The sequence below is a fragment of the Mobula birostris genome, chromosome 14 (genome assembly GCF_030028105.1).
Source record: "Mobula birostris isolate sMobBir1 chromosome 14, sMobBir1.hap1, whole genome shotgun sequence".
Lineage (NCBI taxonomy): Eukaryota > Metazoa > Chordata > Chondrichthyes > Myliobatiformes > Myliobatidae > Mobula > Mobula birostris.
This window is the reverse complement of record NC_092383.1, coordinates 57870070-57882598: the sequence shown is the minus strand read 5'-3', so window position 1 is coordinate 57882598 and position 12529 is coordinate 57870070. Positions and strand designations below refer to the sequence as shown.

Below are 12529 nucleotides of genomic sequence, written 5' to 3'. Positions count from 1 at the left end.
CTCTGAGATAGTAACATGCAGGAATTTAAAGTTACTGACCCTCTCCACTCTGATGAGTACTGGCTCATGACTCTCTGGTTTCCCTGTACTGAAATCTACAGCAAGTTCCTTGGTCTTATTGATATTGATTGAGAGGTTATTGCTAATACATCACTCAGCCAAGTTTCCAATCTCCCTCTTGAATGCTGATTCATTACCGCCTTTGACAGAGCCCACAACAGTGGTGTCATCAGCAAACTTGTATATGACGTTGGAGCTGTATTTAACCACAGAGTCCTAGGTGTAAAGTGAATAGAACAGCGGCTAAGCACACATCTCTGTGGTGCTCCCGTGCTGATGGAGATTATGGAAGAGATATTTTTACCAATCTGAATTGACTGGGGTCTACAAGTGAGGAAATCCAAGATCCAACTGCACAAGGGTGTATTGAGACCTAGGTTTTGGAATTTACTGATTAGTTTTGAGGAGATAATGGCATTAAATGCTGAGTTGTAATTGATAAAGAGCATCCTGATGTCTGCATCTTTGCTGTCCAGATGTTCCAGGGTTGTGTGAAGAGCCAATGAGAAGGCATCCGCTGTGGACGTGTTGCTTAGGTAGGCAAATTGGAGCGGATTCAAGTCGCCACTCAGACAAGAGATGATATGCTTCAACACCAGCCTCTCAAAACACTTCATCACTGTGGATGTAACTGCCACTGGGAGATAGTCATTGAGGCAGGTTACCACACTCTTCTTGGGCACCAGTATGACTGAAGCCTGCTTAAAGCAGTTGGGTAGTACACACTGCCGGAGCGAGAGGCTGAACATGTCCGTGAGCACACCAGCCAGTTTGTCAGTAGAGGTCTTCAGTACCTAGCCAGATACTCTGTCCGGACTGAATGCTTTCCTTGGATCCATTCTCCTGAAGGCAGGCAGCAAGTCATCTTCAGAAACTGAGACCAAAGGATCATCAGGAGGCATTAGGGGTGCACAATGGTTCCTCACCGTTCTGATGGTCGAAGTGAACATAGAAGGCACTGAACCCACCTGGAACTGAAGCTCTGCTGTCCCTTATGTTGCAAGATTTAACTTTGTAGGAGGCTATGGCATTCAAACCCTGCCACTGCTGTCAAGCATCTCTCATTGATTCCAGTGTAGTCCAGAATCTCCACTTCACCCTTGAGATGGCTTTCCAGAGATCATACCTGCACCTCCTGTAGAATTCTTGATCTTCAGACTTGAATGCTCCTGATCTGGCTCTCAGCAGGTTCTGGATTTCACTGTTCATCCAGGGCTTCTGAATGGGGAAAGCCCTGAATGAGTTCCTGGGGTTGCACTCATCCACAGCTGTTTTAATGAAGTCTGTAATGACCCTGGGGTAGTCATTCAGGTGCTCAGATGAATTCTTGAATAAGGCCCAGTCCCTGGACTCAAAGCAACTGTGTAACTGTTCCTTTGCCTCCGCAACCACCTCTTGGTTGACTTAATCGCCAGAGTCTTGCTTTTTAGGTTCTGTCTCTATGCAGGTAGCAGGAGTACAGCCAAATGGTCCGATTTGCCAAATGCAGTCTTGGAAAGGAACAATAGGCATTCCTTATCGTAGTGATCTAGTGTGTTGGGACCTCTGGTACAACAGGTTACATGCTGGTTATAATTGGGCAAGGTTTTCTTCAAACAGGCTTGGTTAAAGTCCCCAACTATGTGAAATGTATCGGGATGGGCAGTTTCTTGCCAGTATATGGCATCATGCAGTGTCGCAAGTACTTGCTCATAATCAGCCGCTGGTGGTATATAAGCTGCAGTGAGGATCATGGATGAGAACTCTCCAGGAAAACAGAATGGTCTACATATAACTTCAGGTATTCTAAGTCAGAGTAACAAAAAGTCAAAATAATCCCAATGTCCGTGCATCAACGAGAATTGACTAAAAAGCACACGCCGCCACATTTTCCTTACCAGAGTTCACAGTTTGATGCATTCTGAAAATTGTAAAACCTTCTGCCAGGGAACTCAGTTGGGCATATTCATTGTTAACCAAGTCTCAATGCAACAAACAATTGAGATCTGCCTCTGATACAGCAGCCATGCCCTGAGATCACCAATCTTGTTTTCCAGCAACTGCACATTCTCCATTAAGATGCTGGTTACGGGAGGCCTCATCCTTCTGTGCTTCAGCCTGGTTTGAATACCACCTCTCCTGCCGCGTTTTGCACCATGGCGTTGATCCTTAGAGGCACCATGCTTAACTGTTCTGCATTTAATTGTCAATTGAGAGATCTGAAGATCATTGATGTAATTTCGTAGTCTGTCGTTAAGACGAAATTTACATGCTGCAGATTGCAGCAAAAGTAATTCAAAATTATATTGAAGAGGAAAAGTGGTATAATTTTCTGCAGCCCACAGAGAATCACTGACGTCATGTGAATGTAGACAAGTCACCTGGGCCAGATGGTGTGCACCTCAGGGTTCTGAAAGAGGTGGCTGAAGTGCTTGTGGAGGCCTTAGTAATGATCTTCCAAGATCAACAAATTTTGGCATAGTTCCAGAGGACTGGAAAATTGCAAAAGTTACTCCACTCTTCAAGAAGGGGGAGAGGCAGAAGAAAGGAAATTATAGACCAGCTAGTCTGACTTCAGTGGATCAGAAAAAGGTTCATTTTATTCACACTATTTGCTTTGTACCAATCAACCAATGCTCTATCAATGCTAGTATCTTTCCTGTAATACCATGGGCTCTTATCTTGCTGAGAAGACTCATGTGTGGACTCTTATAAAAGACCTTCTGAAAATCTAAATCCATCAATTCCCCTGTGTCTATCCTGGTTATTATTTCTTCAAAGAATTCCAACAGATTTGTCAGGCAAGTTTTTCTTTTAAGGAAACCATGCTAACTTTGACCTATTTTATCATGTGCCTCCAAGTACCCTGAGACCTCATACTTAACAATCAACTCCAACATTTTCCTGATCACTGAGGTCAGACTAGTTGGCCTATAACTTCCTTTATTCTAACTCCCTCTCTGCTTAAAGAGTGGAGTAACATTTCCTTCATGAATATTTTGACATCTATGTGTAGCATTGTGAAGACAAATGTAAATTCTACAAATTTAACATTTATTGCTAGTACACAAGCTTATCAATGAGAAAGTAATAATGACTTCTACATGTTGCCCATCGAGGCTATTTTTTTCGGTCCAGACATATAATCATGGCTGAACCTTAACGTCAAAGTGCTTACACTCAGACATCTCTGCTTTTGATTGTATGCAAATATTATACCTACTGCTCTTTACGTTGAAGAGTACCTTCTGCATGAAGGAATTTCCCTCCACTCTGTCATGAATGACCTGATCATATTTTGAGACTGACCCATAGATCTAGACACGCTAGCCACAGAAAATGCCTTTCTTGCATCTACTCTGCCATCCTTAGGAATTTCATTCTTTTCCGCGAGATCATTCCTCATTCTCTTAAACTCGTGTGTATAAGCCCGGTTTTCTTAACCCTCCTACAGCAGTACAGCACATCAATTCCTCTGAAGCTTCATCACATTCCTTTTATCACATGTGCATCCTTCCTGAGGAAAGTGGAACAAGTACACAATACTTATTTTTCTCTAACGGTCGTGGGATCTTGCACACTTGTTCTAATAGTCAAACTTCTGTATCAACTCGACTTTTCCACTCGGCTCCCAACCTGATTAGTTTTCTCGTCAATATTTCATTAATCTCAATTTTGAATATGCTTAACAGATCACATAGTCTTTTGAATAAAGAATGCAATGGATTCATAACTCTGTGAAAAAAATTCTCATTTTGATTCTGGAATTGACAGTACCATGGGAAGATGGTGTCGAAGAAGCTTATGAGAGGAAAAAGACCAAGTACTCTGAACTGGCAACTGAAGCTGCCCAGAATGGCTGGAAGACCAAGATTTTCCCTGTAGAAGTGGGATGCAGGGGATTCGTTGCTACATCTACGACCAGTCTACTGAAGTAGATGGGGGTGAGGAGTCACTCCCTCCAACAAGCAATCAAGTCCTTGTCAAATGCAGCAGAAGAAAGCAGCAATTGGATTTGGATTAAAAGGAAAGACAATAACTGGGCTGCAAGATGAAGGCAGGAGGGTATGAAACTGAGGGGGGTGTATCTGGGGCGCCAGGTAGCACCGTTGAGCCCTCTGGAGACGTTGTGAGCTTATCAACAAAACATCAAAGAAAGAGGGTGCCCACCTGATGACCCCGATGACGTACCTACCCTCCCTCCTTGTCACCACTCGAAACCCACTGCCAACATCGAGAGTGCCAACTTACCATAGGGATTGAAACATCAAGTCCTCGTAGCTCTACTGCATAAAACCTTAACTTGAAATTTTAAGCAAGGTTCTAGATCCAGAGCCCGTGTCCAGTATTCAGAGTATTTCTAAGCTTCATAAGGTCACCTTTCCTCCCAAATTTGAGGATATAGCTCAATTAACAGAAATACGAACACTTACTAAATATAGACATAAAAAAAAAATCGGAAAATTTGCTGCATTTCCAACTCATTTAGAGACTGCATTGCTAAGGAGGGAGGAGAAGAGGGTGAGGGGTACCGCTGGGGGGAGGAGACAGGGGATGAGGGGGTATGGTAAATGGAATGTGACAAAAGGTCATAGGACATGATATGCCATCCTGGTTTAGGAGGGTATTAGTGATTTCCTTGCCTTTTTGATATCTGGTTCATAACTCAAGTGGAAATAATTGTCAAAAGCAATCCCTTCATTGCCTTAAATATTCACAAGTTCCATTTAATCTATTCCTCGGAAAAGAACACAGGTCCATTCAGATATCACCTCTACTCTGCCAATGTACTTGTGAAACTTTCTGAACCTAACCAATTATCACATCATTTTTAAATATGAGGAACTGTACATGATCCTCTAAATACATTAACCTTGCATGTTAAATGTGATATCATACAGGTAACTGACTTTTACATAATAGATTATCATGCTTCTGTTTGCAGCAACTCAAAGAACAGACAAATCATAAAATAAATACTAAGTAAAACACTAGATACTAAAGACAGTTTTACCTTACAGTGCAGTACATCTACAAACATCAAGAAACAAAAAACCTATCCACATTTTTCTTAAAGATGCATTGGTAAGCTTCTGCTCCCTGCCTGCTGGCACCATCTCTCAAGCTTACCTGGGTATTTTTCTCCTCTTCCTTTTCATTTTCATCCTAAGGGAAAAGCATGACACTACTAAGTATACTCCAGTTATATTAATAAAAAGAAACACTTAAACAAGGTGCTACCTAGGGTCTATTGCGGGCAACATCTTGAACTGTACAGCAAATGTACAATATTCAAATTCAACACGGTCCATTTGTACTGTTTTATATAAAGGGAATTTTAATTCCCCAAATATAGATAATACTAATCAGGATTTAGGTTCCTTAAGGTCATTACAGCCAGGGGTGTAGTGGAGCTAATTCCCCACTACCAATTAAATGCTTCCAATGGTGAGAGTCTGAAGTAGCCCCTGACAAACAAGTCCAGCTCGTCTTCAAGTGTGGCTTAGCTACCAAGCCTGGCAGAACAATTTCTACTGACAGGAGAAGGGGCAAAGGTGGGTAACTGGCACCTTAAAACCAGTAACTTTGGGCAGATGGGGCTTGTCAGCTGTGGTTGGCAGTTCAGTTGGAAGAAAAAGTCTGATCTCCAACCTCTGCTGCCTTGCAGCTATACCATTCATAAGGAAGGCTTCCAGAGTAACGCCCCAAGGAAAAATCCAGAGCTGGTGTCCCTAACGTTTCCTATGTTGAGTTCAACACTGACTAGCAATTCCTATGACACCACAGGTGCCAAACATTATTAGTCTCTGCCATCCCTCTGGATTCATCAGCTGCATGCAGAGGGAAAACTTGCTACATAGACTGTTAGCTCTCCATATCGTACTACCCTCGCTTGCAAATCATGTAGACAGCTGGGACACAACATCCCTGGTCTTCCCCAACCAACAAAGGGCCTCAAATAGGGAATTAACTATTCAATTTCTATGGCTATTAGGTTTAACTGAAGTTTTAACTTGTTCTTCAAATTAAATAAGGATCATTGAACAGCTGGTACATACACCCCATACCTATAGATTATTTGCTGCAATCAATACCACATCCAACTACATGCCACTTTCAATGAATGTCTCTGTGCCACTTGCCATCAAGCAGAAGCATGGAGAAATAAACTTGCCTCCTGTTGCACTCTGTTACAGACATTTCTGTGTTCAAGTATTGGATTGATAGGGCATGGGAATGTGGAATATAGGAGGTAAGAAACAATCAGCACTGTGAGCGTAAAGACTGGCATTGTAAATTGTTTTTTGTATATTTCCTTCTAAGCATTTAGGAATAGCTTACAAAATTTCTACACAAGTTTCAGGAGCATTCCAGACTACATACGTTAAATAACTGAAATTGCTTTCGTTTTGTTAGCTCCTAATTTGAGGGCTACATTTCCCCCCTAATAAGTTTATGACAATATTTGTTTTAGTTCGAAGCAGGGAAACTTATCTTTCAATATTAGAATGTTATTTTTTCCATTGTCTATCCATTGCCTTCTCAAGTTCCTAAGTTAATTCAGAAATATATTTTTGTAGTGGAGTCTTGTACTCACGAATTTGATTTCCCAGATCCACTTTATTTAGGAACATAACAACTGACAGAATTGACTAGTCTCATCTATCTGAAATGGATACAAAATCTGTCATAGGGTAATATAGCAATCAACTAAGCACAATCATGCTCCTTTTCCAACTTGTTTACAATCTTTAAAAAGTAATTTTTGCCATTTTCACACTGAAGATTTCATCTTGTACTTCCAATATGGCAAACTACGAATATAATATTTGAAGCTTTGTCTCAAGTTCTTCATTTAAAAGTTACAAAATTAGCATTCCTTTCAAAAGCACCAAAAATTAAAGTGCAAATGAAACGAAAATGAGTTGATTACATTGTAATCATTGAATTAACATTTCTACTCTTTGCAGTTTCTGAAATGATTTAATGCAGCTTCTGTATTACTGTTTGATTATTTTCAATGTTAAGTGTTCAAAGCACAATGTTAACAACAAATAAACCAATCTCACTTCACCGAAAGCCTCAATGCAACAAATAAAGATGTTTCTCCGAAGCCAACTGCTCATTTAATACATCCCTAATAAGAAGAAATCAAAAAGAAATACTGACATCTTGAGTCCAGTATGATACTCCAGTAGATCGTCGTTTTTCTCTGGGGCGTCTCCTTTCCCTTATTGATAGTTGTCTTTCACTAGAATCTTTCTCATCGTCATTTACTTTCTCAGAGCCACCTTTTAAATTGAGTTACATTGAAACAGAATTATGCAGAAAGTTAATATACTTCCACAATTCCTAATACAATATCTACCAAACATACTGCTACAAATGATGTCATTTGAAATTGTTCTATATGGTGACTAGAGACACGGCATTCACAAAAAAAATCAAAAATATTTTTGGATGCAAATCGTTGGAAAGCAAGATTTGAAAGCTACTGCAGATCTGGATTTAGCATCCTTGGTGTAATTACTTAACTGTTTCAAAGTATCCAACAAAACTGAGCTTCCAAAATTGACACATTTAAAATGTCTGGTATTCAATGCCTATAGGTGTACTAGTAAGTTCAGTTAACTTTTAACAAGCTTGTCTTCAAACGTCACATGCCACCAGTTAGATATACACAAAAAGACACCAAAGACCAGAAACACATAGGTCAGGCAGCATCTGGGGAAAAGAAAGATTTAAAAATTCATTAGTCCAAGTCCCTTCATCAGAAACAGAGAAAAATAGTTCCAGCTTGCAGAGATAAGTGAAGGTGAACTGGAAATAACAAAGGGAATCTCTCTGAGTGGGAAGAGACCAAGCGGACAAATGTAGCAGCAGGAGGCAGATTACACTTTTTATCAGTGTAAAGTCAAAGGCATGAAAAGAAATAAGGAGCGAGAAATAACAGCAAAGTAAATGAACAATAAATAAATGAACAAACAGCACAAATCAGAGAGAGCAATGAACTGGCGGGAAAAACTTTGCACGGGGATTCTTTTCCTGTGCATGGGTGAAATGGTCCATAATTTATTAATTTTCCTGGTTTACCTCATCTTTCTTTTACAAAAAAATGCCTTAAAGTTTCAATGCCTTTCCTTAACATTTTTTACTGAAAAATTCATCTTATTGGCTTTGATCTTTTCGAAACAATGACCCATCGATTTTATAAAGACATATAAACCTTTCTGCTTTACATGCATTTGTATGGTTTTACTCAACTCTCATGCCTGCAAACTACTTTATTTTATCCACTTTGGGGAACTCTATATTGAATGCTTGTGCTAAGGCCACCCAAGTCTTTTTTTAAAGTTGATTTGGCGTTTGATATGCTTCTCTGCAATTCTCAATCAAGAAAAAAATCTTATCACATTCTGCCTTCCCAGAGTTTCCAAGTTCTCTTTCAAATTACTCATAAACATGGCATTTTATGCTAAAGGTAGCAAGTATTTCCTAAGGATGACTGAGATTGCTCTGCATTTTAATACTCATTGTTTAACAGATGACAACATGATCATTTTGACAAATAATCTTTTTAAAGATTTAACCAATTTCAACTGAAACCACAGCAAACAACAAAGTACTTCAACGGCATACATAAGTGAGTGAAGAACAGGCTACATTGGGCAACCCTGGTCAAAATTTCTGTTACTGTGAATAGCTAAGCGAGTAAAAGATGAACTGATTTCCAAAAGGCAAAGTTAAAGATGACACATTCCTTTAATATTTTAAGCAAAAAAACCTTTTTTATTCCCATCTTTTACAGTTTCAACATAACAAAAAAGGAAAAGGGCTTGAAACAAAAGTTTGGGCCTGCTGCATGGTCAGTACTTAGTAACCCCTTTGGCAAGTATCACAGCTTGTAAACACTTTTTGTAGCTAGCTAAGAGTCTTTCAATTCTTGTTTGGGGGATTTTCGCCCATTCTTCCTTGCAAAAGGCTTCCAGTTCTGGGAGATTCTTGGGCCATCTTGCATGCACTGCTCTTTTGAGGTCTATCCACAGATCCTCGATGTTTAGGTCAGGGGACTGTGAGGGCCATGGCAAAAACTTCAGCTTGCGCCTCCTGCGGGTGTTTAGGATCATTATCCTGTTGTAGAAGCCATCCTCTTTTCATCTTCAGCTTTTTTACAGACGGTGTGATGTTTGCTTCCAGAATTTGCCGGTATTTAATTGAATCCATCCTTCCCTCTACCAGTAAATGTTCCCTGTGCCACTGGTTGCAACACAAGCCCAAAGCATGATCGATCCACCCCCGTGCTTAACAGTTGGAGAGGTGTTCTTTTCATGAAATTCTGCACCCTTTTTTCTCCAAACATACCTTTGCTCATTACGGCCAAAATGTTCTATTTTAACTTCATCAGTCCACAGGACATGTTTCCAAAATGCATCAGGCTTGTTTAGATGTTCCTTTGCAAACTTCTGACGTTGAATTTTGTGGTGAGGACGCAGGAAAGGTTTTCTTCTGAGGACTCTTCCATGAAGGTCAAATTTGTGCAGGTGTCCCTGCACAGTAGAACAGTGCACCACCACTCCAGAGTCTGCTAAATCTTCCTGAAGGTCTTTTGCAGTTAAACAGGGGTTTTGCCTTTCTAGCAATCCCACGAGCAGTTCTCTCAGGAAGTTTTCTTGGTCTTCCAGACCTCAACTTGACCTCCACCGTTCCTGTTTACTGCCATTTCTTAATTACATTACGAGCTGCAGAAACAACTACCTGAAAATACTTTGCTATCTTCTTATAGCCTTCTCCTGCTTTGTGGGCATCATTTATTTTAATTTTCAGAGTGCTAGGCAGCTGCTTAGAGGAGCCCATGCCTGCTGATTGTTGGGACAAGGTTTGAGGAGTCAGGGTATTTATAAAGCTTTGAAATTTGCATCGCCTGGCCTTTCCTAACAATGACTGTGAACAAGCCATAGCCCTAACAAGCTAATTAAGGTCTGAGACCTTGGTAAAAGTTATCTGAGACCTCAAATCTCTTGGGGTGCCCAAACTTTTGCATGGAGCTCCTTTCCTTTTTTCCCTACTCTAAAATTGTACAAAACAAAAATAATACACTAATCTTGCTTAAACTGTTGAAAAGAATATTTCATCTTTAACTTTATGACTTTTGGAGATCAGTTCATCTTCTACTCACTTAACTATTCACAGTAACAGAAATTTTGAACAGGGGTGCCCAAACTTTTGCATGCCACTGTATGTAATCCTTTAGCTGTTTTCATGGAGGTAAATTCAACTTCTACATTCATTTTTAAACTACATTTCGGTAGAACATTTCCACAGTACACTACAAAAAACATTGCCATAATCTTGCTTCTATTACTCAACATTCAAACCCAACCTCTCCCCCCCAAGTCCCTCAAGGCAATGTTATGAATAGGTGAATAGAGATCCCTGAATGAAAGAAGTCTGAACATTACCATTGCTCTCCAGTTCTTTAGACAAGATCCTCGAATGTGAAAAGTAAGATGGTGCTTGATCTATAATCCCATTCAGCTGGTTTTGATGGGTACTCGCATACAGGAAACTGTCTGATGCAGAAGGTGATGCAACAGGTACAGATGAACTATCTGACTGTGATGTGTGCCTTGACTGGCGATATCCAGACTGGTTAGGAGGAGAAAAGAAAAGCTTTGAAATGGTAAGAAAAAATACATAATCATTACAAATTAATTCAAAAACAGACTACCCCGCATCTCCCCTCTCAATGTAAACTAATATATTTAACCTAAATGTATTTGCTTATATTGGGGCATAATGCCTTATTTCCTACAACAGTCATCACTTATATTCCAATAACCGATCAAGTCATTGTATTTAAGTATTTTAAAGCACAACTTTAAAACACTTAAAGCACAAATTATATATTTAAGAGGAGTGATTTGGTGCAATTTGATTAATATAACTGAAAATGTTTTGATGAGCTGAACAAAATATTCAATGAATAGTGTCAATCTACTACCTGAGTACTTCAATTTAAAATTTTTGGAAACACTGAAGCATTATGAGGAACTACTTGCTAATTAGGATAAGGAAGAAAGGCCTGGCATGACATGCACCCTTACAGCCAAAAGAAATAGTTTAATTTTAAGAGGCTACTCAAAGGTCACAACACACATAAGAGTTGCTAGTGAACGCAGCAGGCCAGGTAGCATCTATTGGAAGAGGTACAGTCGACGTTACAGGCCCGAAGCGTTGACTGTACCTCTTCCAATACATGCTGCCTAGCCTGCTGCGTTCACCAGCAACTTTTATGTGTGTTGCTCATCCTCCATCAAAGGTCACAAATCAGTTTACTTGGTAGGAAAGCCAAATAATGATCAATTCACCCAGGTATATACTCAGTTTTGTTTACAGGACAGGTTTCTGACAACACTCTTTTTAGAGACAAGTACGTGTCTCTAAGATTAGTAGAAATTCCACTTGTTTTTGGGTACACAAAATTATTGCACTATTTATAGATTACAATGTAATTTATGCAAAAAGAATTGAAATAGCTCAATATCAGCTCTATCCTTTTTGCACTTTCCAAGCAATTTACCATTTGCATCAACCCTTACTCGCTCAGTTTCAGTTCCTACAATATCTAGTCTCCCTAAATTGACAGCTGTACTTGCTAATTGAGGCATTTTTGCCCTCAAGGCAAAAATGAGGCATTCAAGTTCCATCCAAAATTTGTATCCCTTTAGATTTTTAAATATAATTATGTTTTATGCCTATTGAAACAATTGACTACCTAGCTACGGTGACATCAATAACAATGAGACAAACTAATGTTTTCATCACCTAGATATTGAAACAAACATCCTACTTAAACAAATATTGCAACAAAATGGAAATAGAGCAACAGCACCACACTGTGGTTTAGGCTGTTATTACATTGAAAAACCAGATTGATAGATTGGGATTCTAAAGAAATAAAATCATATAAAACATTTATTAAAACAAAGAAATAAGTAAAGCTAGGGTATAATCCTTAAAGACAGTCATGAAAAACTTGCACAAAATATATGCAAAATCATAAATGGAAATGAGGTATTCATAGTGCCTTGACCAGTGATTTACCTACGATCATTAAAACAAATTGAGTTTGTTGTTATTCCTTGAAAATGTTTCTATATGCAAATTAGCTGCTATACTCGTTATGACAATCAACTTCTAGCTTTAGAGAATAACCTTCAAAAGCATTTCACTAGCTGAAAAGAATTTTACCACTTGCATATTATAGAATATTAACACCTATAAAGGCATGTGAGGGACTATATTAAAATAAACTTCTCTTATGATTGGTTTTGTTCAGCCTAACAAGAAACAGTTTTTCCACATAGCAGAAAGAGTGAGAGACAAAAAAGAATATAAAGCAAGATATTATGATATGGAATGCAATACTTGAAAAGGCAGAAGCTGATGCAATGCAAATTTTGAGATAATTCAGAAATAATTGTTATGG

The 12529-nt window shown here is 39.1% G+C and overlaps 1 protein-coding gene across 2 annotated transcripts in view; it reads right to left on the bottom strand.

The window, feature by feature from the left end:
• The window catches only part of LOC140209922 (protein phosphatase 1 regulatory subunit 12A-like), a 249168-nt gene that overhangs the window by 70415 nt on the left and 166224 nt on the right, over window positions 1-12529 (bottom strand). For both annotated transcript variants that reach the window (XM_072278585.1, XM_072278586.1), the window contains exons 15-17: window positions 10500-10686; window positions 7210-7331; window positions 5170-5205 (exon numbers count right to left, since the gene is read on the bottom strand). In XM_072278585.1, the coding sequence (XP_072134686.1) occupies window positions 5170-5205; window positions 7210-7331; window positions 10500-10686 (345 nt within the window). The remainder of the gene's footprint in view (window positions 1-5169; window positions 5206-7209; window positions 7332-10499; window positions 10687-12529) is intronic.